We start from the raw sequence: 24,498 nt of genomic DNA on the forward strand, positions 1-24,498 counted from the left end.
AAGGAAACATTGACTCCATGTTTGAAAACTTTAACAATATATGAGATTTTGGCCTTCATCTTGATAGCTTTACATTCCTCTTGATCATCAGTGTTTACAGCTATGTAAGGCTTGTGAAACAAGAAAAAAAGTGCTTACATGCAATAAAGATGAAGTATGAGATTTGTCCTAGGCATGAGCACTACTATGGAGTGATTGATTTTTTGGGATAAGTAAACCATTTGGATGAGGCCTAAGGCCTCATCCAAATGTCTATGCCTCTAGGGCTGAATTGTGTAACTTGGACTAGTATTCTAAGCACGTGTAAGAAGTGGAAAAATATGTAGATTGGGAAGATACTTTGGTGAAGATTGATAAAAGGAACAAAGTTGCATATACATTTATAGCTAATCTATATAAAAATTAAGATTTGCAGTTAGGTGACTAAATTTTCCATTTTACTTTAGTTACTTAATCACACCTCCAACCACTTGAAAGAGTCTCACTTATAACCTCTATAAGTCTTATTCCAGACTTAGGGATTTGCTAGCCCTGAGAACTTTTACACTTAGTCCAAATGCTCTATGTGTTTGATCCCATGACCGACACCCAAAGGTACCACCGACATATCAACCCATTATACTAAAGCCATGCTCATTCACCATTGTCACACCGGTGATCCAACATCACCTACATCACAGTCCTATCTCTCAAAGATTAGGCCATTTGTCTATGAGTGATCATCCCAAACCCAAGTTTAGACCACTAATTGATCATCAAGAAATTGTTGCTTCTTTTAAGCCTATTTCCTCTTCTTGTCAACCCTTACTTATAAAAATTGATAAACCAAATTCAGTCTCAAATGGATAATTTATATGTTATAGTACTATAATTAATGTATTATCTAATGTCGCGAATGTGACTTCGGGTATCGAAAGATACTTGTCGGCCAGTCCTTACGGGCACTCTTTCCTTACTGCCACGACGGCAGGAGGTCGGTACTGCTGGTCCCTTTTATGGTCTCCACTCAAGCTAGTTGAGAAACTGGTCATCGCATGTGCACTTGACCAGATGAGCATAAGGACGGAATTCCTACATGCTATTTGTCAAGAATACTTGACCTGGTTAGAGAAACTCATTCGCTGACTTGCACTTGCTAGTGTTGGGAACCCCCGTGATATTGAAACTAGTCCCTCAATATTCGCTAGATGATAGCTTATCGTGTTTGCCAAACACCCTCGCTATCATGCCTTTAGTGTTGGTCTCATTTCGGTCCCATATACTATTTATAGAAAGTGTCTAGATTTGCTCATTTGGCATATCTACAGAATGTAAAGATCGGCCTGAACACAATGGTGTTCGTCCCGTGTCTAGATTCGCAATCTAAGGCCATTCCATATTTAGTAAGTTTCGGACTTGTCCCAGAGACTAACTCCTGGTACTAAGGGAGGCTTGGGGTGAAAGCCCAAAGCGTGTGTCCCTCAAGGGGGGGGGGGGCTGTGGGGGGTTCCAAATGTATAGTAGGGATAGTGGTTAGAATGCATGTCCGACCACCTAAGACATTAGTTTGGCTCCCGCTGGGCTGTGTCGCTCCTTGTTCTGCGTCCGGCTTGGGTCTAAACCCAAGCTCCACGCTGCTCTAGTCGGTGGAGTACCCTCCTCCTCGCGTTAGGCCACCGGTATGCCAAAATTGTGCCAGACTCCGTCTGACACCATTTTGCGTGCAGGTGCTGGATACGGGGACCTGGTGCTCGTGGGATTGTACTGGACCCTCGTTTCGTAGCGCTACGAGCTTGGAGTTCGGCTCCAAATTCAGGTGCGCTACATCTAGCTAGGATAATATATGTATATACATATATATATTTATAAACCTTATACCATTCTCCCCTCAAGAAGATGAAAAAATGATGATAATAAGTCAGATGGAACATTTGGAACTTCTATTAGGTGATTATAAATTACCATAAGAATTTGAAGTTTTCACAAAACCATTAATAAAGTTGTTGATACAATTGCCAAATGCTCAAATTAACCTCAAAGCAATTGGACCAAAGCAAAAACTTTGAGAACCATTGTTCTATAAAATGTCATTGCAATAAGTTATATATCTCATATTTAAGTCTACTTGCCAATAATCCTTTTAGACCATTATTAACTCTAACTCACAACTATAAATAGAACCTATCTTTACATCTTCCTTTCAATCAACATCCAAGACCCATGTTAATTTAGATTTATGACCTTTTGCCTTATAAATTATAGAGCTAATTATTGAAATGATCATAGGAGGTATGAATAATCATGCAATGTACAAGATTGCAGCTGGTTATAGAGAGAGGTATTAATCCAAGTCAGACCATCTATGAGCTATAACTTATTCCCCCATAAGAACGGCTATGAGCATGTGAGCCTCGCAAGCACAGCTGAGCAATTGGCTGTGGCACAATACGAGTTTGAGGCCATGAAGAGTCATCAGGTAAAGCATCTTGGACAACTGTGTGGTTAGGAACACTAAATATAGGAGATTGGATTCATTTTATTTGTCCTTCACATCCTTTTTATCCCTTCCTTGAAGGAAAAAAAGTTCTAAAACACTGACTCTATTTATATTTGTTACATTTGTCCTCACTTTGCCATTTATGTTTGGCCTCACTCCACTATTACATCCATTCAATTTCATTATCTACTCATCCTCACTCCATTGTTAGAGCTAAATTCCTGTTTGTCCCTTCTACCCTTTCCTCCAAAGAAAAAAAGTTTGAAATATTAGGGTAAAAAAGAGAAAGCAAAAAAAAGGGGAATAAACATTGTGGAAAAAGAAAAAGTGAACAAAACATTGAAAAAGGAATTTTTAGCAATAGTTAAGGTAAAAATTGAGAGAAAAGAAGGAAATGTTCAAAGCCTAGAGAATAAAGGATTTGCTATGATAAAATACTTTATCTAGCATGAGATAAGTAAATTATATTGTTCAACCTTCTCAACACATAATTTAACACTTTGAGATAGAAAAATCAATACAAAAATCCACACTCTCAAGGAGTACATAAACCTTTTAGCAATAATAATAAAACAAAAGCTCTTAACATCGCTCACAACTAAGGATACACACTTAACTTGAAATTCTGGCTAAAGTGATTCAACCTTTGGAATAGGAGAATATTTAATATTAGAATTGATTAAAGACTCCGCCAAAGAAACAAAAGCAAGATTCTCAACTTCATATACATGTTCAATATTTAGATTAGTATGAGAATTATAGAAAACACTCAACTCAATACTGGATTGGAAATGAAAATCATAAAAGTCAAAAGTGATTGATGTGCCAAAAAATATTATAGACAAGGAAGGAACACTAGGAACATAAAAAAGTAGCTTAGGCTGAGAAATCAAAAAAAGTTAAGAAAGAGTAAAAAGTAAAAAGAAATGATTAAATGGCAAATTAAAGGATTGATATCTATCTTGTGAAATCTCCAACTCATTTTCAAAGCTATCTTTAAAGTTGTCTTTGTAATAATCAAATTCTTTATCACAATTTAAAATCCATTCGAGCTCGTAAACATTGTCTTCCCATAAACTCGATCTTCAAATATTCTTTGAGAACTAGATTGCATCATCTATAACTCACTAATCAATGTCACAATCATATTTCACATTAACAGGAGATGGCAAAATGTCAAAAATAAAACAAGCTATATAATCACATTCTATAGAAGTTGAAGACCATAACACATCAAGGATGGGTGTAACATCAATATGATCACACCCCATAACATGAAAAACTCAATCCAATAGAGTAATATCAACAACCTACTCCTTGATCAATGACAACATAAGATGTTAAAAAAAGAGAATGCAATGAAGATAAGAAGAAAAAACAAATTTAAGCATAAGGACAATTAAAATTCTAGATCTTGACTTTATGGCCAACATAAGTCAAAGGGAAGTGACTTTGTGGTCAATATGGGTCAAAGGGAAATTCAAAAGTATATTTATGGTAAAGGCTAGCCTATCACAGTGAAGTAGTAGTGTAATGGAGTTTTTGAGGTAGATTGGGGGTGGTTAGGTGGTGAAGAACCTTAAGAGGAGGTGTTGTGTAGTCTAGGGAGATTAAACCTCTTATAAAATTAGATCTAAAAGAGAATGAAAAAATAAGAACAAAAAATATAATCTCAAACATTAGAGTAAAGCATTGCAAAAAACTTTATCCTTCAAGGACAAATTACAGTGCCTTGTAAACTCTTGAGTTTAGATTTCCCGGGAAGTCACCTAACTCAATACTATTCAAACCCAAGGACGCTTAATCCCAAATATCCCAAGACCATTAATCGATTGGAAAAGGGGGTGCATTCTTATTCATAGGTCCTTTCTCTCTATATTTGAACTTATGGATCGTCTCTTGAGTTGTTCTTTTTGGTTGCTTACAATCCACCATGCTCCCTGCAAATTCACACCTTCGTGAAAAAAAGCTGAGAGCCACAACTTTCCCGAGAGCCCTGCTTTCTTGACACCTTACCCCTTGGGTCGAGCCCAACGGGAGCAAACTAGACCAGCCAAATATCAATTAACATGTGGTGTAATTCCCTTAATCCAACCAACAAAATCAAACTTTAAACCACTTTGATACCAAATATAAACTTCTAAGTTTGGACTTCCCAACCCAGTATTATTCAAACCTAAGGACACTTAACCCCAAATATCCCAAGACCCTTAACCGATTGGAAAAAAAGGGTGCACTCTTATTCATGGGCTCTTTCCCTTTATATTTGAATCCTTATGTATCGTCTTTTGAGTTGTTCCCTTTGGTTGCTTACATGCTTCTTATCTCCATCAATGTGAACGCTCGGGATATAGGAATAAGTATATTAATTAAGGTTTATACTTTTATTTATATATAAGAATGGATAGACTAAATTTAGTTTTAAATGGATAGTTCATATGTTATAATACTATAATTAGTGTATTACTAGCCAGGATATACAAATATTTAATAAAGCATTTTTTTTTTAATTGTGAGTTTTAACTTAACAAAAAATACTTTGTGGTATGTGGAAAAGCCTTGGTGCTTCTCAGTGGTTGTTCCGGAGCTACATAAACATATGTTCTATAGAGCTGAACATGCTAAAATGTTTTCAGATCTTGACAAGAATGCAATGACTGGATCTTTGCACAAGGTTGAGCTTGGATCTTCATCTGCCATGCACTAAATTGTTGCAGCAATGTCTTCATAACCCACAACATGACATGAGCTTTGAGTGAATCTATATCAGTGACATTGTAACTCTTGAGGTAAGCATTGTGCTCAACAATGTTCCCCAAGATCTTTTCCCGAACAACTGTTGCATCCCCACACATATCCTTAAACTCATCAATCAGCACCTCCATTCTCCTTTCCCTTAGCACATTAGTCTCATGTATCAAGATGGACACCACAAACTCTCAAAAACAGCAAATAGATAGATAAAGGCAAGATCCACCAGAAGGTTCCTCTGACAGGAATGTCTGCCATGGTAGAAAACTAATAATGACATATGAGAAGCTTTGATTTGGTGGGTGCGACACTCAGCACAACTTTGCAAGTGAGGTGGAGACCACGAAAGACGGTCGAATGGCAGAGGCGATCTAAGAATATTCCTTACTCCATTCTCCTGCAATTAAGGTACTCATCATGCCTACATGGTAACTTTCCCTCTCTGATCTGGTTCCAGGAGCGAAACTTCGAAGATCGCTTTGTGAGAATGGAGGCGTTGGTCAATGAGTTTGAGGATATGTGTAGGAATGCAGCACTTGTTCAGGAAGAGATCTTGGGGGCCATTGTGGAGCACAATGCTTCTTGTGAGTACCTCAGGAGCTACAATGTGACTGATACAGATTCATTCAAAGCCCACATCCCCATTGTGGACTACGAAGACATTGCTGCAAGGATTCAACGTATGGCAGATGGAGGTCCAGGCTCTGTCCTGTGCAAAGATCCCGTCATTGTATTCATCTTGAGGTCTGAAAGCCTTTTCAGCATGTTTGATTGCTTAGCTCCATACAACATATGTTTTATGTAGCTCGGCAACAACAACTGATAAGCGCAAGGCTTTTCCACTTACCACAAAGTCCCGCAGCCTGAAAAACCATGCAGACAAGATTTCAGCGGGTTATAGAGAAAGGTATATCATGCTAAGCCAACAAAACCTCATAAACTCTTGTGTGTTTGAGCAGAGATTTTCCAGTCGGTTCCTTTCCAACAGCTTTGGCTTTCATGTATGCTCAACCTCATGGGACACTCTCCAAATCAGGCCTCCCAATCATGCCTGGTTCTAGCTTCTATTTCACAAGCCAGGTTTACAAAGAGAGGCCAAGCAGGAGCACAAGTACAGACGAGGTTATCTTTGGTCCTTGGTGGGAGTCAACGTACTGTCACTTGCTCTCTGGACTCATTTTACGCACGGAAGTGGATTATATTACTTCCTTCTTTGCTTATACTCTTGTCCACGCGTTCAACATGCTGGAGGCTGAATGGAGGAACCTCTGTTACGACATAAGAACTGGAAAACTGGACGAAAGAGTCAAAGACGTTAAATTGAGAGCAGCTGTTGTAGGGGTGCTGCGCGAAGATCCAGACTCAGCTGGCTCAATAGAGGAGGTCTGCAGCAGCAACGTGTCATGGGATCAAGGGATAGTTCTAAAGCTTTGGCCCAAAGCTAAGTACTTATTGACTGTGGTAACAGGTGATCTAGTTTTTTATTTCTCTATATATGTAATGTGTGGTTTTGCAGGTGGTATGAAACCTTACATTCCTGCTCTAAGGAGGTATGCAGGAGGTGTACATATTATGGGAAGGGCGTACATAGGTTCAGAAGGAGTCTATGGAATAAACATAGATCCCGCTACTGAACCAGAGAATGTTGTCTTCACACTTGTCCCTACAACATTATACATGGAGTTTCTTCGGCTCAGGGACAACAAGCTGGTGGACTCAAGTAACTTAGAAATCAGTGAGCAGTACGAACTGGTTATTACCACACATTCAGGTGAGCAGTCCTGCCTTGTTTCATTTCGCACCATGCAATCAACACTTTGCAGGTTTGTATCGGTACAAAGTGGGGGATGTGGTCAAAGTCGTCGCTTTCTTTCATGAGAGTCCACAAATGGCCTTTGAATATCGTCGCAGTGCGGTGCTAAGTGTAAGCCTGGACATGACCAGTGAACAAGAGCTCCAGAACGTGGTAAGAAGAACATGCATCGAGGCGAACCTGGAAATTGTGGATTTCACAAGTCACTCAAACCTGTCAGAGCAGCCTGGCCACTATGTCATTTACTGGGAGCTGAAAAACGAGCCAAACATTTACTCCAATCATGCGCTTCTAAATAGGTGTTGTAACGTTCTGGATCGGTCATTTACTTCTATTTTATACATCACGGGGAGAAGAACTGGTACAATCGGACCCCTGAAGCTTGTGACCGTGAAAAAAGGTTGTTTTGGAAGACTTCTGGAGCATGCAGTTAGAAATGGCTCTGCAGCTGGACAGTACAAGACTCCAAGGTGCATCAAGAGCCCAAAAGTGCTAGAGATTTTGGAAGGGGAAATTGTCACCACTTATAGAAGCTCGGAATACCTTCCTAAAGATCATATCTGAAATAACAATTCTCTGAGCCAATTGGCTAAAGGGGTGATCACTTTATCTTATTATCCTGACTTAATGCTTAATAATTGGGAATGAAATGATGATCTGTGATCATTGTCATTCATTGTAATGTTGATGGTTGAAATGGAAACCCAAACCAGGGTGGTCACTTTGGTCATTATGTTTATTAAACCTTGGTAAATATTCCTTCAAAATATTTTTACCCCATCATCCACAAGAATTGAACTAGGCTCAAATACCAATGTTAAGATTTTATCCTTTACACCCTAAACCAACTAGCTAAAAGGATTGCCTTATCCTATTATCCTAACCTGCTGTCTAATCTTCCATCAATTCTAATCCTTGGTAGAGAGAGATGCCATTGTAAACCAGGATTTAGTCCAGGATGTGTTTGATACGATCGATCTTGCGAAGCAAGCTGTGGAAGTCCAGTGCCCGAGAGTAGTCTCAGTGTACTGATATACTTGTGATGGTCACTTGAGATATGTTGATCCTGGAGAGTATCACCTGGCAGGCCATCCCGTGTGTCTCATCGAACACGATATTGACAATGCTGGTGCAGGGTGAGAGGCTGGAAGAAGTGAGGGCTCTCTTTGATGACATGGATTTGGTGGTAAAGGATTCAGAATGTGATTTTTACCATCTATGTAGGAGATTGTTGTGTTGCTTCCTTACACTTAGGTATATCTTCTGCTTATCTCATTGCAAGAAAGTGAACTGAGGAACTGGAGGCTAATCACCATGCTTACAAGGTCTACCCCTCTCAGCTTGCAAAATCTGGCACCAATGCCAAAGCAATGACTCTCAAGCTCCAACTAGAAGCCATGGATGGAAGGGCAGAGAAAAAACCATGGTTTTGCAAAGAGAATCTCTTCTCGCATTTATTTCTTGAAGGTCTGTTTGACGGCATGCCCGCGATGCTTGTTACTGTTGCCACTCTTGGGCATCTTCATGAAGCAGCGGATCTTTACCGCGATGCGACACAAGAACGCTTCATCGTGGAGCCTACTCATCTTCGAGAACGATGAGTATTGCCGCTGTGGAACACGCGCGCGGAGCTCTCAAGACCGCGGATATGTTTAGTGAGATGGCGGTGGATATGGATGGTTTTTCTCCATGGGAATGGACTACGGCGTGAGAAGGAGCAAGCAGTGTGGGGCGAGCGGATGAAGGCCATCTTCTCACAAACATGCCGTTCAAGCTACAGCTAGAGAAGAGTTATAGCCTGGACTCCATGATGAACTTGGCGGCGAGTAGAGTGTCTGCCATGGAGTCGGAAAATGCTGCTCCGAAATCTACCATTGATTCAGTTTACTGTAGCATTGTTGCGACAGTTCGTCTTCCAGCCGTCTTGCCAAGTCTCATCGTCTGCTGATATTCAACCTCGTGAGGTGTCATGTAGCATGACATTTGTGATGTCGCAGCACTTTGCTGCTCGCATTCGAGAATCTTTCTTGTTGAATACATCAAATCCCACGTTTTTCGTGTGAACTCAGAAGTGAGAACTTCGATTTATTCGTTTCCTGTAGATATGTACAAAATTGCGAGCTCCCATCTCGATCAACGGTGGCGGGTGTGAAACCTTTGCAAGTGTGCGTTCTCGAGCTTGTTGAAAAGCGATCGATTCGAATGAAACGAATGCTCTGGACTGAACATGCTGAAAAAGGTAGCTCGCAGATCCTCAAAGCTCGCGTTTTCCTCCTGCAACTCGATCTTAAAAAAAGAAAAGAAAAGGCAACTAGAAACGCACCTCGTGAACCTGCTGTTGCATCATCGTCCGCAATTCACCCAAGAAATCCTTCATTCCCTGCAAAGAAAGAAACGTTAAATAGAAGAAAAAAAATCTTTAACTCACATAGGTGGGGTTTTGGTGAAATCCTTGAAACTGGCTTTGTTGATCATACAATAACCTCTTTTTCCAGTCCGATAACACCACATAGGCGTTATGGATCTCCTGGAACTTTAACTTTGCCGCCTCTGGATCCCTTCCGAGGTACTTATCCGGGTGCCAAATCTGTCAATCAGTGTCTAGAATCACTCCAATCACTCCGAAAAATCAAGAAGGATCAACAAGAACTTACCCTCGCAAGCCTTCGGTACGCACTGCGAATCTCTCTCGGCGACGCTCCCCGGTAGAGCCCAAGAACAGCGTAGAGATCGCCGCTCGGCCTATCGCCCCCCATTTGCTTGCGATCGGGCGCCAGCGCCCTCGAGCGCCAGGAAAATCCTCGCGGAGAAGAACAAGACAACACACCACCGCCACCATCGCTCCGCTTAGCCTAATATAATTCTATCTCTTCGGGACACGTCACCGGGAAATGGAATCTAGAAGGTTCTGGATCCTGTTTGAAGAAAGAATATTCCAAAGAGTATGAAAAATTGGCGCGCTATGAAGATACGCGCCGTTGTCTTAATCTCCACAGCATGAAGACGCACATTCCAGCCCCCGCTGCCGCTATTACAAGCTGAAAAGATTCGCTTAGTATTCGTGGAGAGGCTGGTTTTCAGGGAAAAATCTTACCTTGCGTGAGACTGTGGTAGTGTTGAGTAAACCGGCGATGGCTTTCATCCGGGAAGGTCTCGGAACCAAAGCCACTGCCGTGTGACGCTGAGCGCATGGAACTGGCAAAATTCTACACAGGGCCTTCTGCATTGCGACTTCGTCGAGAGAGGACCTTACTGAGTCCCTCCATTGGTCTTGTGCCTGTGAAAGGAAAATGAGAAAACGATGCTCAAAAGCAAATCTCTTTTTTCGTTCTTCTCAAACCTGGAACGAGGTGTTCAAGTCGCCAACGTAGAGCCTTGATTGATACGCTCGCGACAATCGGTCTAGCCAATATATGTTCTCCTGTTTATCAAAAAAAAAAAAAAAAAAGAGGCATTGCTCGGTCAGCTCCAGAGAAAGATCACTCGTGATGGTTTGCACCTGTTGCCCATTCTCGTGAGCTCTCTGCTCAATCTCCAAGACCGTCAAAACTTCCTGTTTGGTGGGTCCTTCTAGTTGCAACCTTGCAACCTCTTCAAGAGAGAATTCGACCTAACAACAGAATGTTTATGTGCCAAAACATTCTGATTGAAGAGAAACTACTTACAAGTTTCCAGGCGCTATCGGGATCACAGGAGAAGCTGATCGCAATGTCACCACATACATCGCTTGACCTTGATGGCTTACTTCCGCCCAGAAAAGCCGAAACGGATGCAGTATATATCTGGTTACATCCCAACGTAAACAGAAGAGAAGGAAAAACAGAAGCTACGAACCTGCCCATGCTTGAACCTTAAAACTTGCATCATTTTCGTCTCCAGCAACTTGCTTATGAAACTTGTAAAGTGTACCTCTTCCATCTGGAAGGAAAGAGTAAGTTCCATCCTCAGAATAGCCTCAGAAATTACTCACCATATTGGAAGCTTTAAGCTCCACTGGAAATGTTATCTGTACGGAGCCTTGTGCTTCAACCATGCTGCGACGAACTTCCTCCCTGCACCACAGCAAGCTTGTCTCGTTGCAAAATGTAATTTATGAACCTTATGATTCCAGCAGGAAAAGTAAATGGCAGGCCTTGCAAATCGTCTCGATTGTACTTCATAACAGGCTCAGAAGGACTCGGGATACCACCCTACAAAAATAAGCATAAAAAATGGTGCTCATAATGAACTACGTACCAGATACTGTAGAATCAGCGGCACGACTTTCTCTGGAATAATCTTGCCAACAATCGCAATAGTAAAAGCAGAAGGATCTTTAAAACAAGAATCAAAGAAAGCGCACGCCCTCAGAGGATCAACTTTGCGAAGATCTTTTACAGTAATGGGCTGCATTGCAAGGAAATGTCCGTATTTGGAAGACGATGAGTAAACGCATGCATACCTTGAAGTAATAAGAGTTGCCATAATTGATTTCACGAACTCGGTTAACATACGCGGTAAATGGATCTCTTTCCTGAGCCTCAATGCCTTCCTTCGTCATTTGCATAACTAGCTTTACTTCATCGTTCCCAGGATGGACACTGGTAACGAAAAGTTGATAGATCAGCTGCACATATTATAAAAAAAAACGGTAAAGTGTGGGAAGAAAAAAGAAGTATACAAAATTGATGAACCTGGAGTGCAATTTCTAGATCAGTGGGAGAACAATCCCCCGAGAAGCTACGCATGTAGGCCCCAATCTTTGTTCCCACTTCAGCTCTTTTGCCAGCCAAGATATCCATGAGGACTGACGGCTTATGTCCAAAAACTCCAATCTCCCCAGCAATGGTAGATCCCATCGAACAGGTGAGAAAATCTTTCTCAGGCACTTGAGAGAGTCCACCATATGCAAATCCCGAAAATACTATCTGCATATATTACTGTCAGCTTCCAAGGTAAACGGACTCAAAACTAACCTGATCATCTAAAAAGTCCGTCGGCTTGTAACAAACACGAAGCCCATTGCTCAGAACGAGTTCTGTGGCTCCAAATTCTTCATAAACAGTGGTTTCCAGAATGACCCTGTGCAAATCATAGTCAGTAATGGAATGTGTGAAGAGAGATCCAAACAGAAATAAAACAATACCCCGGCTCAGGTTTATTCTCAACAACCTCCTCGGGAACGTCCTCTTCATTCCACGGAGGAATAGAGCCCTCGTCTTCGAGAGCTTGAACTTTCGCAATCACATTCTTTAAATCTTTAACCGTAACACTAACGCGAGGCTCTATCGTCTTGATAATGCAGCTGAGACGAGCCTTGAGAAGGTTAGCAATGTCAGCAACTTCTGTCGCAGTGATTCCTGCATGAACATGAACGTACACAAACATCAGGAAAATAGAAGCATCAGTAGCAAACCTGGTAAAACAGCCTTTTGAAGACGAGCTTCGTACTCAATTCCAACGACAGGTTCATTATGGAGGAAGTGCTGGAGAAACGGAAAAACAAAGGTCAAATATGGAGACGAGAGAACCACCCACCTCCATGTATTCTTCTCGGTAGGATGTTGATTGCATCTGGTCCCTTTCTAAGTATGCTGACTCCATGTCTGCTGTCAAAAACGCACGAACCATTGCAAGTTCACGTTCCGAAAATCCGTGCAGTCTTATTCTAGCGACCTGCAGACAATATACGTCAGCTAGAGAGAACATCCTCATAAGTACAACCTTACTTCAGTAAGAATGGACTCGACAGCTTCGAGCGTGCCTTTCTCCTTGCAGCTTGCAGTGATGGTGTAGGCTTTTACAGGTCGAACCAGATTGTCGTCCACTGAGGCACAGGAAAAGAAGGGAGGCTCCTGCTGCCTTGAAAGTTTAAAGAATCTCTGATTGAGAGCGCTATGAAACATTCCCTCGGCTACAGTATATCGATAGTCTGCAACTGTAACAATTTGCCTCGATGGGATTTTCCAGCTGACCACCACAGCTGACTGCGGACAAGTTGCGTTAGCGACGATTATGAAAGTAGAGCGTGCATACTTACTCCTCCGGCCTCTGTCTCAGCAAAGCAAGAAAATCGGGGCTCTTCGTGACTTGGAACATGATATAGAGGCAATTCATTGTATGCCCGTTTCTCAACCACGGGGTCCTTCTCTTGAAAGTGAAGCTTTATGAGTTCTACCACACTCTGCATCAACAGTACCATATGAGATCAACAAATAAAATTAAAAAACGTAGCAATTACCTCCGTATCTTCAAAGTCTCCTACGGCTACAAAAGCCATATGTTTCGGGTGATACCATTTACGATAAAAGTTTCTGACAGTTTCCGCAGAGACATTCCGAATGATATTTTCGAGTCCAATCGGTAAACGATCAGCGTACTGGGAAAATCACAAGTCAAAAACTGCAAAAAAATTCATAGTGATAATCGTTACCTTTGATCCTTGCATGAGGAGTAACCAATGCGCCTCTTGCATCCGTCCTAAGGCATTGCGATCGCCTCTGTACTCCTCCATGACCGCTCCCCTCTCCTTTTCCAAATCTTCTTGTGATGCACGAATCTAAACAAAACTCAACCATACAGAAAGAAAAAAAAAAAAGCGAGAGTAGATACCCCAGCGCTAAACTCCGCGAGGACCGAGATAGCTTGTGATAGAAGCTCTGGTTTGTCAACAGGAACCAGGAGCTCGTAGATAGTCTCGTCTGCCGACGTCATGGCATTTTGACAAGCACCAAATTCAGCACCAATGCTCTCCAGGAATTTCACAATGTCGTGGTTCGTATACTTCGTCGTGGCACTGAAAGCCAAGTGCTCGAGAATGTGAGCCACTCCACGCTCCTCCTCCTCTTCCATTACCGACCTAGACAAGCAAAGAAGCAAATAAGATTTCCCGGAGAAACGCAGAGAATGCAGGGAAGAAAGCTCCATACCCGATCCTAACTCCCAGCGCGAGCGCAGCTCTCGCCCGAGGCTTGGCATTCTGCCGAACGTAATAGCACATACCATTGTCAAGCGTGCCATAGACGACCCCGACCGGCGTCGACGGCAAAAAATCCTCCTCGCGCAGCTCCAGCGGCTTGAGCGATTTGAAGGAGAGATCGGATGGCATCGCTAGAATGTCCGCGGCGGCTGGAGCAGCAGCAGCGGCGACCTCTCCTCGCTCCATGGCGATCGCCATTTCATCCACCAGAGAGCTCGAAAGCCCTAAAATTGGAAGCTTAGGGTTTTATACAGAGTTAAAAGCGTTTACATTAAAGGCGATAACAGACTTTAGCTAACTATACACATTACAGTTAGTTAGCACAGCTTTACGTAATACTTACTTGCACGAAGAGAGGAGAGAGTTCACGACGTGGATGACGAGCCGGAGAGAGTTTGCGAGCTCGCCGGTAGCGGGTGTGATCATCACTTGGCGATGGAGGTTCTGGTAGAGCTGGTCCAGGAACGCTCTCATGTGTGGCGCTAGAACTGGATCGCTTGGATTCAATGCCACTGATGCTCCTTGGATCCAAGTTAGCTTGCGAGCGGTGTCTTTGCCGAGATCACAGCCCAGTTGCTGGACGAGCGAGAGCAGCACCCCTTGGCTCAGTGGAGGTGTCGCGGACGAGAAGACTGTCGCGGGATCCACCTGGAGCGAAAGTGTCTCATTTTCCATGGAAGAGATCGAATGGAAAAGAGTACCTGGTTGCAAAGCCACGACACGACCGAGACGTCGCTGAGTGAGAGAGCCTTGTTGAAAGCTTCCTCCAGCTTCCCTTGAGATAGTAGCCTGCTGAGCTCTTTCGTGGGATCCAGCGTCTCTTCGACATGCTGCAAAGAGAGCACCTGTAAGATATCGCAACTTAGTTACCGAGAAAGCGTCTGTTAACGTAGAGAAACGATCACCTTATCAGGGAGCGTCCCGCTGGCTTGTTTGAGAGGGAACTGATAGCGAGTTTCCGCAAGAGCAGCAAGCTTTCTCTGGCCATCAGCCAACTCAGACTTGAGTGTTTGAGCCAGGCTATTCACCGAGTCCTGAAAACAGTAACAGGGCAGGGCGTAAGAACATACAGAAATGAGAAGCCGGTTTTAGACCTGAAGGCTCGATGCTAGAGCATTATGGGATGCGGAAGCTTGCTGCTGTGCATGGCTAGTGTGCTCAGCCATTCCTTTCTGGAAAGCTCCATCAACTTGTTCAAACATAGCTCTACATGAGCGCTCGAAACTTGGGACAACGGATCCTTCGAAACAGGTCCGCATTGCATCCTGCTCGCACAAGTGCTAAATGAAAAAAACATCACATTCAAAAGAATACAGCACCTGTAATGCCTGCTTGGCAGTAGTCTGGAATTGAGATTGCAAGTGACGGGCCACAGATGCATCCAGCTTCGTTGTGACTGCCTTCTCCACATTTGCTACAGCTTTCTCACTCAAGTTCTACACACAAAGCAAAGGTGAGAAGCACGTTGGAACTAAAAGCTTAGGGGGACAAACCTGTGAGGATTCAGCCAAAGCAGTCGCTATTGCCTTCTCAACTGATTGAGAAAGCAGCTTAGCAACGGCAGGCCCGACGGCGGCCAGTTCCTTCTTTAAAATACGCTCCATTGCCGTCGGCACCTCCTTCGTTGAGTTTATGCAGTTTGTCAGCGTGGTTGTCAGCTGCTGAGACCGCTCACGCTCGGCTTTCTCTCGTTTGACGCTTTCTTCCTGTAGCTTTGCATACATCGCGTCCACATTCGCTTTCAAAATCTTTTCCAGCCGTTGCCCCAGAGATGTCTCCATGCGCTTCACCTCTTTAGTCATAGGCACAGTTATCATGACCGACAGCTGCTTCTGCAAATCCTTATGCATCGCCAAGAGCTGAAAATACAAACTTAAGAAGATTGAATGACAAACAAAAGCCTCAAACCTGGTTAAGAGTGTCTTGCAGACTATCAGAAGGAGAAATCCCGTTCGTTTCCGCCTCAGGAAGAACAGCACTTGATGACGGAACTTGTACTGCGGGCGCAACAGCCTTGTTCTTGTTTTTCTTGCCTTTTAAAACCGCTGGAGACTGAGAAGCTGATGCAGCATTTCCTTCCGAGATTTTGGAGACTTCTTTCAGGTCGCCTAGATCCTCAACAGGCATTCCCACACTTCTTCCGTCGGGGAGTTCGGCCTCATCTGTCCGTTCGGAAAAGGATGGCTGCATCGATGGTTGCGAGAACTTCTGAATGAGAGCATCTGCTTCAGCTTCAAGTTCCGGATTGCCGCTCTCCAGCGCGTCGATGATCTCATCAGTATTCTCAATGAAGCCTCGCGCAGTAGAAACCCTTGCCTCATATGTACCTTCGTCATCGCCACCAGCTCTTGCATCAAATTCTTCATCCCCTGTCGTTCCAGCTTTCAAGGGAACTTCAGTCTTCGAACGAGCAACCATTGACATCAACTCTGATGGCGTAATCAAATGTGGCTGCTTTGACGGCTTTACACCTTCCTTTTTGTCTTCCTTCTCATCAATTTCCTCACTCCTCTTCGCAGGCTCTGTCACGTCCAAGACGGCATCCGATAAAACAGCTTTATCGATTTGATCTGAAATAACAATAGTCAGTCGATCACCACATGTCGAAATAAAAGCTACGTACCAGCGTCGGAAGGCACCGCAGCTGCCACCTGACTATAACTATCCTTGGGCTTACTATCGACGTGTCCCTTGCCTTTCTCCGTAGTCGTAGCAGCGAAATCCTTGTCGATGCTCGGTTTTGGAGTATGCATTGGTGACGTTGCCTGAATGCTTGCTGAGAAACCGGAATCAAGTACCGAATCTGGTTTCCCTTCTGCTGGAGGAAGGCACATAAACAAGCTCAGCGAGTATTGCTGAATAGCCTGCGTCTGGACGCAGTATACTTGCATGGCCCCGTCACCATCCAGTTGACTGTCGCTGGTAGCCGTAAAGCTCAGAATCGGCATTTTGACAGAAAACTCTGCTAAATAGTCCATCCGGGCCAAAGACGCCGTTGTTCCCATCTCGACGTGTATCGCGTAGATAGCATTCCTCTTTGCGTTTGCTAGCAAAATCAGGTTGGCGCGAGGAACTATTATCATCTGGTTGAAGAAGGCTTCCTCAACCTTCTTTTCGAGAGAGCTTTTCAGCTCCAAAGTTTGTATGCATTTCCAATTCACCGCATCAATAGGAGCCCAAAGCTTCAGGTCCTTGTTCAGTGGTCCCTACAAACACAGGATCATTAAAAAAACTTATCTCATTAGTTCGAGACATACCGCAGTTAGCAGGACAACTTGGTCTTGACGTCGAGGAGAGCTCAAAAATGCAACCGAATTGACGGTCAGTGTGCCGTGGGGATTGAGTACAATCGGTTGATTATCGCCCCAAATACGAACCTGAAAATTTGGATGGGAACAAGAATAACAACGTCCTGAACACAAACCGTTCCATCTTTGGACGAAGAAGCAAAACGATGACTTCCGGGATAGACAGCGAGGCCAGTGACTTCGTCCTCATGGTTGCCGACGACACGAACCCCATCAATGGGGGTTTTCACGTTGCACTGTATCGGCTCTTCAGCTGAAAACGTTGTATTTCTGAACCTAGAGAGGTCTATAGTCAAAACATACTTTCCAATGCCCACTATCAAAAAGTCCTGCACAATTGGGATCACTTTTAGCCGCGTTTCTCAAACATGAAAGGATACTAACCTGGCGTGAGTGCCAACACACGCGTGGTTGAGCAGATTCCCAGTCCCCAACAAAATGGATTGCTGCTAGAATCTGCTCGGTCGGTAAGTTCTTCCCATCTTCACCAACATCTTCCACTATCCTCCGAGCAAAAACCCGCCCTTCGATGCTTGAACTAAAACAACCACCAAAAGAAACATTCAGTCACCATCATGCGAATAGAAGATCGCCATAAATACCTTGCTAGAACATGAGTATCACTAGACAAAAAAGTCATATCCAGTACCCTCTGCAAATCGACGAAAGCGTCAGTCCGGCCTCTAGAAAAACAAGAGAAAACTTACTTGGGTATGGCCTGCGAAGAGGTTACGTGTCCCAGTGTTAATGTTTAGAATACGAATTTTTCCAGCTCGGAGACCATAGCAGATGTAGCTCTTGTTCACGGCAATCTGACGTCCCACCACCAACGCAGGCTCGGAGCTATAAACAGTGATCGTAGAAACTTCGAGCTGAGGCTGTTCTTCTGTATCACCCCGATTGTCGATATCATACACCGCTCGCTCTCCAGACAAGAATCGTCCCTTTGCTGCTTTTCCCGAGATCCTGCTTTGCGGAGCCAAACTACTCACGGGAGGAGCCGAAGGCAAGGCTGGAGCTATCGCTGGAGGAGCCTCGGAGGTTTCAATGGCACTGGGAGCTGTATTGGAAGACGAGGAAGAAGTAACAGTAGTGGTAGTAGTCACAGCAGCTGGTGGAAGCTCCAAGGACGATGGATGGCTCAAGAGAGGAGCTTCGCTGCGAAGATCTCCCGTGGACTGTGTGGTGAGGAGAGCCATAAGCCTTGCTCCATCCAAGGGCGGGCTCGACACGGATGGCTGTGAGGAAGATTGTTGGGGCAGTGGAGAGACAATCGATTGGCTGAAAGGAGCTTGAGGCTGGATGAAAGGAGGAGCTGGGCGAGCGTCCTGGGCGGGATAATGCATGAAAGAGTATGGCGCTGGGAATGGGAAAGAAGGCGCTGGCGAGGACGATACTGGAGGAGGATAAGTGCTCTGTGGAGGGAAGGGGTAAGGATGATACGGAGAACCTGTGCTGGAAGCCGGTGACGGCGATGAGCTCTTGAAGAAATTCTGGATGTCAAAGTTTTGAGGAGCGCCCGTCCCCATCTCTTCAGTCGCTAGAATCCTAGAATCACAGCCGAGGCGAGTAGAATCAACGCGCGCACTGGAAGAATGCCGCAATGCTTACCGATGATCGAGCGGATCACAGAGCTCCGCGGCCCCGGGCGGCGTCCAGCTTGGAAGCAGCAAGCGATGAAGCTGGCCCTAACCCTAAAATCTCGCTCCTTGGATACCCATTGTCGCCATAGCCGGATCACGCAAGGACTTCCGTACCCTTCAAAAGTGGAACGCGCCTGGCCGTCGGATCCTGCTAGTACCGCGTACGGCAAATATCATGACTTTGATATTCCCGATTTGTAGGCATCTTTCTTACGTTTGCGGCGTTATTTAGTTCAACTCATAAATGTGGAACATAGGATAGAAATATCCATGCTAGATGCGAACTTTACAAATCTCGTCAAGGATTGCAAGAGCCTCTCTTTGGCAAAATCTCTCCACAAAAAAATCCTCGAGAGCGAGCGCCGAGACGAACGCTTCCTTTGCAACCTTGTGGTGGGCATGTACGGAAGGTGTGCAAGCTTGGAATCTGCGCAACTCGCCTTTAACAATATCCGCAATCCCAACAATTTCAGCTGGAACATTCTTCTCACAGGATATGCCCAGAATGGGCATATTGAGAAAGCCAAAGAGATTCTTGAAACGATGCCGAATCCCAACACTGTCTCATACACAACGGTCTTAGCTGCCATTTCTTACTATGATAAAATCGAATCTCTTACGAAGTTCTTTGAAAACATACCATGCAAGGACATCTTTACGTGGAATGTGATGCTTCACGCATATGCCCGGACGGGGCATATGCTACTTGTTACCGAGACTCTGGAGAGAATGCCCGTGGCAGACATAGTCTCCTGGGCAATCGTTATTCAAGCTCACGTAGACGAAGATCTTGATCAAGCCATTGTTCTATTTAGTTCGGTTCCAGCAACGGATCTTGTGTGCTACAACATCGTCATGCAAGCTTGTGTGAAGCACGGCCAGATAGAAAAAGCTCGAGACATCTTTGAATCCATGCCAGAAAGGAACTTGGCATCGTGGAACATCATGGTGGGAGCTTACGCATCCAGTGATCATGCAAACTGTGCTGAGGCACAGGCGATATTTGAGCAAATGCCCGCTCGAGAAATTCTCTCGTATAATTGCCTCCTTACTTTTTACGTTCACAGCAATGAGATTGGAGTAGCGAGGACGATCTTCGAAAGACTTATGCCCGAGCACGACACGGTCTCGTGGACCATCCTTCTCACGAAATATGCCCATCTTGGGTATCCAAACATCGCCGAAGAGATGTTTAATAGCATGCCTGTCTACGATGTTTATGCTTGTGATGCAATGCTGGCTTCTTATTGCCAGGATGAGAACCTTGAGAAAGCGGAACTATTGTTTGCGTCCATGCCGAAGCGAGCCATAGTCTCGTGGAACACACTTCTCGCCGGATATGCCCGCAAGGGGCATGCTGCGAAAGCAAAGAAGCTGTTTGACGAGATGCCCGAGAAAGATATTCTGTCGTGCAACTCCTTACTTCTGGCTTACGTTGAATCCAAAGAGAAGGTTTTCTTTGATCAAGCCTGGAATTTTTTTCTCACACGGACGCCACACCACGACGTTGTTTCGTGGAACACCCTGATATCGGCCTATGCCCAAAACGGGTATGTAAAGAGCGCCCGAAACTTATTCGACAGTATGCCACACCGGAACCAAGTGAGCAATAATGCAATGATCTCCGCGTATGGAAGTTTTGGAACAATCGAGGAAACAAAGCTCTTCTTTGACACAATGCCGGCTTGGGACTCACAGTCATGGAGCGCGATGATGAATGCCTACTCTCGAAATGGACGAAGCAGCGACGCTATCGATTTCTTCCGAGACTTGTGCTTCTCAGGAATACTTCCGGACGAGCTCAACTTCGCGAGCGCTCTCGAGGCCTGTGCGAGTGTCACGGATCTAGCCAATGGCCTCGAGATCTACTACAAGTTTGTGAGCTCGGGACTTCCCTGGGATACAAAAGTTGGCTGTGCTCTCGTCGACATGCTGGGAAAATTCGGCCAGTGCGATCTCTCGCGACAGGTTTTCGATCGAGTTTCCCACCGCACTGTGGATTTGTGGGCTGTTTACATGCAAGCTCTTGCTCACAACAGCAAGAACTTGCTCGCGTTGCAAGCTTTATACGAGATGTACCTCGAAGGTTTGAAGCCGGATCAATCGGTGTTTGTCACCATTCTCTCCGTTTGCAGCCAAGCGGGATTTGTCTCTCGGGGATTGGAGCTCTTTGCAAGAAATTTTGATGATCTCTCCAGCAGTGAGATCTTTAGCTCTTTGCATTACCACTGCGTGATCGACCTTCTGGCAAGAGCTGGGCGGCTGGAAGAAGCCCAAAGATTATTCCAAGCCATGCCTTGCAAGCCGGGCGTGAATGCGTGGTCGGCACTGCTCAATGGTTGTGGCTTGCATCGCGATCTTGATCCAGCAAGCTTGCGAATTTTGGCGGCAATCCAATGGTCGACATTTAAAGCTGGTCAATCAACGGTCCACATTTGAATGGATTCACAACCGAGAACGCTCTTCGAGTGGAACGTACTCCTTTCTTCTTGCGCTCGCAGAGGATGCCTCGAGGAGGCAAAGTACGCATTCGATTCTATGCCCGCTTGGAGCCCAGTTTCTTGGAATGCCCTTCTCGCAGCTTGCGAGAAGAATGGATCCGTGGACGATGCCAGGAAATTCTTCAACCAGATGCCGTTCAAGAACCTCATCTCCTGGAATTGTATCCTTTGCTCCTATTCTCAAAAGGGACACCTCGCAGAGGCCGAAGAGATCTTTCATTCCATGCCACAAAGAAACATTGCTACGTGGAACACCCTGCTAGCTGCGTATTCCCTCCGAGGTCTCCTAGAGAAAGCTACGCTTGCGTTCGAAGAAATCCCGGAAAGAGATCTTTTCACTTGGAACAGCATGCTTAGTACATATGCCCGTGTTGGGGAGTTTTCTCAGGCAAAAAGAGCGTATGAGACAATGCCAGAGAGGGACTTAATCACCATGAACGTTTTTCTAAAATTTTTGGTCAACCGACACCTTTTAGAGGAGTCTATAGATTGTTTTTGTTTGATGCCTGAGAGGGATCTTGTGTCGTACACAACATTGCTCACAGCATATGCCTCGAACAGGCAATTTGATAAAGCGGAAACACTGTTTGCTATCATGCCTCAGCAAAGTATTGTCTCCTGGACGGCCCTTCTTTCGATGTTCGTTGAGGCTGGAAAATTTCATCAGTCATTGAAAACGTTTGAATCAATGCCGAAACACGATATAGTTTCAGCAAACGCAATGCTTACTGCGTATGCCCGGTCTGGGCGCTTTTGGGAGATGAAAACCCTGTACGATAGGATGCCTGTGCGTAACATCGTCTCGTGTAACATTATGCTTGAGTCGTATACGCGATGTAAAAGCTTAGGGGACGCTCTTTTGTTTCTAGAAACTATTTCTCGCTTAGACTTAGTGTCATGGAATATCGTTCTTGCAGCATATGCCTTAGCCGGGCATATTGAGTCTGCAACATGCACATTCGCTCAAATGCCTGCAAAAGACTTAGTGTCGTGGAAAGCTCTTCTTGGTGGCAACATGAGAATTAGCGATTATGCAAGCACCATCAAAGTTTTCAATGAGATGCCTGAGCGAGATGCTGGATCATGCACCTACATGCTCACAGCTCACATCCAAGCCCGCCGCCAACCTCTTACAAAGAAATTCTTCTTCCATGACATGATCGAGCGAGATCTCGTGACATGGAACACTATGCTCAATTGCTACGCACAAAGAGGCCTCCCAGGATCGACCGAGCTCTTCTTTCACACAATGCCTGAGCGTGACACCATCTCCTGGACGGTTGTGTTACACTCTTACGCAAGCGTCGGCCACCTCGAACGCGTACAGGATATCTTTTCTAAATTGAAGATGGCGGCCGAGCTTGCGGATGGGATTTGCTTCGTCCTAGTGCTCGCTACGTGCGCACGGCGGGGAAAACTCTACGATGCCCGGTCACTTTTTACCTCCATGGTAGCTGACTATGGTGTGGAGCACACCGAGCAGCACTATTCTTGCATGGTTGACGCACTTGGCCGGGCTGGTCATTTGCGCGAGGCGCAAGAACTCTTGAGTAGCATGCCGTTAGTTCCCAGGATCTTGGAGTGGTCGTGTGTTCTTGGAGCCTCCAAGCTCCACTGTGATGGCGACCATGGAAGCTGGGCAGCTACGGAGGTCCTTTGTTTGGACCCAGGAAACCAAGTAACATATACGATACTTGCTAGCAATTCATTCCCTTTTGGATGAGCTTAAAGATTGACACAAACGGATGTACTATTGGATCTAAGTGCCGAACTGTTTGGCAATGTGTTTGTCTGCATGGATTGTACATGCACCAAGAGGTTCATCCATAGAACATCGCTGCATTCCTTGGAGCAATCTCTCGAGCTTTACTCGACAGGTACACATCCTCTTTGATCACGTCAGTGATAAATCCTCATCTCGCAAGTGCAGCTCAGTGGAAAAGGATTGGCATGATCCTCATGGATCGATATAGAAACTCAAGGTCTCGCTAACCAGATGTGCAACGAAAGTGGATAGATTCTATCCAAGATCATAGTAGAGCTCCAAAACGTTGTGATGGTGATGTTGGGCACTAGCAATTAGCATGGATGTCGTTTTGCCATTCAAATGCTCAAGTTTAAGCAGCTCATACAGTTTCAACCATCGCATGTGATTCAAGCTTACTTCAAAGTATTCAATATCATTTGTGTGGAGGGGCAGTTTGTAAATATCAAAATCTAATTTGGTGCACAGCCATAGTATGGCAATAAATATATAATTGTGTGTGAAAGCATTATATATTTACACATGTGTGAATTTATTTTTTTTGTTTTGAGTTGCATACAAAAATGTTATGCACACAATAAATTTTCGATTGTTATATAGGCAATCAAAATGTGATTATGTGTATAACATTTTTGTTATAGTTTTTGTCATAGTTTTTGGTTAGTTATAACTAACCAACTAGTTAGTTAACCAGTTAACCAGTTATAGTTAGTTATAAGTTAGTTATAACTAGTTAGTTAGTCATATTTTTGTCAAACTACCACACAAGACTGATACCATATCATCCCAAATAATACGATGTCATTGCAAATCTCAAGGGTTGTACATCAGCAAGTATGCACCATAGGTTTCACACAAGCAATTATACAATGTTTATGTGAGATAAATATTCTAAAACTCATCTTTTGCATTTACAATATCATGTGAAGATGAAATTCATGAGTGATCTATGGAGTAGTGGGACAAGAAGCACTATCACCATAATCAAGTATTGAGTGGGAGCTTCTTATCTTGTCATAACATTATATATTATAATAAAGTGCTTAGTTAGTGCTTTTTTGGTCACAACTGTTAACTTTTGTTTCTTCGGCAAGTATGTAATGTGAGACACAAATCCCTAAGCTCCAAAATGGAGCTAAAAGGGTGCCACATAGTAGTGGCCGAAGCAAAAGCCAAACAAATGTAACACATTTGGACTAAAAAATTTCGATTTGGATAGTCGAAAGTGAGGATAGAACTCCTAACAAAATGCTTAGGGAATGAGCACGAAGCAAGTAATAAGT

At 44.3% G+C, this 24,498-nt stretch overlaps 6 protein-coding genes across 8 annotated transcripts; 3 read left to right on the forward strand and 3 right to left on the reverse strand.

The window, feature by feature from the left end:
- The first annotated feature begins 5,698 nt into the window (after positions 1-5,698).
- On the forward strand, positions 5,699-7,641 carry LOC9662833 (indole-3-acetic acid-amido synthetase GH3.10). 2 transcript variants are annotated; one of them, XM_024661041.1, is made up of 6 exons: positions 5,699-5,971; positions 6,033-6,134; positions 6,187-6,695; positions 6,744-6,998; positions 7,051-7,193; positions 7,266-7,641. In XM_024661041.1, exons 1-6 carry the CDS (start codon positions 5,715-5,717, stop codon positions 7,602-7,604), a joined length of 1,605 nt encoding a protein of 534 aa, XP_024516809.1. In that variant the 5' UTR covers positions 5,699-5,714; the 3' UTR covers positions 7,605-7,641. The 2 variants fall into 2 exon arrangements, with proteins under 2 accessions (XP_024516809.1, XP_024516808.1); XM_024661040.1 differs by having other exon boundaries at positions 7,051-7,641.
- A 1,450-nt stretch (positions 7,642-9,091) lies between these two features.
- LOC112341196 (chaperone protein dnaJ A6, chloroplastic-like) lies at positions 9,092-9,859 on the reverse strand. The gene is made up of 4 exons (XM_024660921.1): positions 9,695-9,859; positions 9,469-9,627; positions 9,364-9,420; positions 9,092-9,314 (listed from the first exon to the last, which is right to left on the reverse strand). Exons 1-4 carry the CDS (start codon positions 9,794-9,796, stop codon positions 9,174-9,176), a joined length of 459 nt encoding a protein of 152 aa, XP_024516689.1. The 5' UTR covers positions 9,797-9,859; the 3' UTR covers positions 9,092-9,173.
- A 75-nt stretch (positions 9,860-9,934) lies between these two features.
- Positions 9,935-14,223, reverse strand: LOC9662834 (zinc protease PQQL-like). Its single transcript, XM_024660911.1, has 21 exons — positions 13,949-14,223; positions 13,632-13,878; positions 13,453-13,578; positions 13,261-13,398; positions 13,060-13,203; positions 12,749-13,006; positions 12,558-12,695; positions 12,436-12,505; positions 12,166-12,379; positions 11,996-12,101; positions 11,714-11,947; positions 11,482-11,646; positions 11,277-11,426; positions 11,139-11,230; positions 11,011-11,092; positions 10,875-10,958; positions 10,706-10,822; positions 10,540-10,650; positions 10,381-10,461; positions 10,135-10,317; positions 9,935-10,078 (listed from the first exon to the last, which is right to left on the reverse strand). The coding sequence occupies exons 1-21, from the start codon at positions 14,194-14,196 to the stop codon at positions 10,001-10,003; spliced, it is 3,066 nt and encodes a 1,021-aa protein (XP_024516679.1). The 5' UTR covers positions 14,197-14,223; the 3' UTR covers positions 9,935-10,000.
- A 19-nt stretch (positions 14,224-14,242) lies between these two features.
- LOC112341193 (enhancer of mRNA-decapping protein 4-like) lies at positions 14,243-19,039 on the reverse strand. 2 transcript variants are annotated; one of them, XM_024660910.1, is made up of 14 exons: positions 18,918-19,039; positions 18,014-18,854; positions 17,909-17,958; positions 17,691-17,844; positions 17,423-17,635; positions 17,256-17,375; positions 16,622-17,204; positions 15,907-16,568; positions 15,492-15,857; positions 15,318-15,434; positions 15,093-15,263; positions 14,904-15,032; positions 14,700-14,828; positions 14,243-14,646 (listed from the first exon to the last, which is right to left on the reverse strand). In XM_024660910.1, exons 2-14 carry the CDS (start codon positions 18,833-18,835, stop codon positions 14,338-14,340), a joined length of 3,825 nt encoding a protein of 1,274 aa, XP_024516678.1. In that variant the 5' UTR covers positions 18,836-18,854; positions 18,918-19,039; the 3' UTR covers positions 14,243-14,337. The 2 variants fall into 2 exon arrangements, with proteins under 2 accessions (XP_024516678.1, XP_024516677.1); XM_024660909.1 differs by having other exon boundaries at positions 14,700-14,843.
- A 180-nt stretch (positions 19,040-19,219) lies between these two features.
- LOC112341208 (pentatricopeptide repeat-containing protein At4g02750-like) lies at positions 19,220-21,388 on the forward strand. The gene has a single exon (XM_024660983.1). The coding sequence runs from the start codon at positions 19,220-19,222 to the stop codon at positions 21,386-21,388; it is 2,169 nt and encodes a 722-aa protein (XP_024516751.1).
- A 99-nt stretch (positions 21,389-21,487) lies between these two features.
- Positions 21,488-23,173, forward strand: LOC9662835 (pentatricopeptide repeat-containing protein At4g02750). The gene has a single exon (XM_024660984.1). The coding sequence runs from the start codon at positions 21,488-21,490 to the stop codon at positions 23,171-23,173; it is 1,686 nt and encodes a 561-aa protein (XP_024516752.1).
- The last annotated feature ends 1,325 nt before the right edge of the window (positions 23,174-24,498 follow it).

This window comes from Selaginella moellendorffii, unplaced genomic scaffold (genome assembly GCF_000143415.4).
Source record: "Selaginella moellendorffii unplaced genomic scaffold, v1.0 SELMOscaffold_79, whole genome shotgun sequence".
NCBI lineage: Eukaryota > Viridiplantae > Streptophyta > Lycopodiopsida > Selaginellales > Selaginellaceae > Selaginella > Selaginella moellendorffii.

Bases quoted from the DNA above. Each gene is read 5' to 3' on its own strand.
- LOC9662833 (XM_024661040.1), top strand. From the start codon at position 5,715: ATGGAGGCGTTGGTCAATGAGTTTGAGGATATGTGTAGGAATGCAGCA. The intron at 6,696-6,743 runs GTGATCTAGTTT...GTGGTTTTGCAG, and splicing joins CTTATTGACTGTGGTAACAG to GTGGTATGAAACCTTACATT. The intron at 6,999-7,050 runs GTGAGCAGTCCT...AACACTTTGCAG, and splicing joins GGTTATTACCACACATTCAG to GTTTGTATCGGTACAAAGTG.
- LOC112341196 (XM_024660921.1), bottom strand. From the start codon at position 9,796: ATGGGGGGCGATAGGCCGAGCGGCGATCTCTACGCTGTTCTTGGGCTC. The intron at 9,628-9,694 runs GTAAGTTCTTGT...ACTGATTGACAG, and splicing joins CGTACCGAAGGCTTGCGAGG to ATTTGGCACCCGGATAAGTA. The intron at 9,315-9,363 runs GTGCGTTTCTAG...ATCGAGTTGCAG, and splicing joins TGCAACAGCAGGTTCACGAG to GAGGAAAACGCGAGCTTTGA.
- LOC9662834 (XM_024660911.1), bottom strand. From the start codon at position 14,196: ATGGCGATCGCCATGGAGCGAGGAGAGGTCGCCGCTGCTGCTGCTCCA. The intron at 13,399-13,452 runs GTAACGATTATC...TGATTTTCCCAG, and splicing joins TCCTCATGCAAGGATCAAAG to TACGCTGATCGTTTACCGAT. The intron at 10,318-10,380 runs GTTTGAGAAGAA...TTCCTTTCACAG, and splicing joins ACTTGAACACCTCGTTCCAG to GCACAAGACCAATGGAGGGA.
- LOC112341193 (XM_024660909.1), bottom strand. From the start codon at position 18,835: ATGGGGACGGGCGCTCCTCAAAACTTTGACATCCAGAATTTCTTCAAG. The intron at 17,376-17,422 runs GTTTGTGTTCAG...CCAAATTTTCAG, and splicing joins CTTCGTCCAAAGATGGAACG to GTTCGTATTTGGGGCGATAA. The intron at 15,435-15,491 runs GTTTGTCCCCCT...CTTTGTGTGTAG, and splicing joins CTTTGGCTGAATCCTCACAG to AACTTGAGTGAGAAAGCTGT.
- LOC112341208 (XM_024660983.1), top strand. From the start codon at position 19,220: ATGCTAGATGCGAACTTTACAAATCTCGTCAAGGATTGCAAGAGCCTC.
- LOC9662835 (XM_024660984.1), top strand. From the start codon at position 21,488: ATGCCCGCTTGGAGCCCAGTTTCTTGGAATGCCCTTCTCGCAGCTTGC.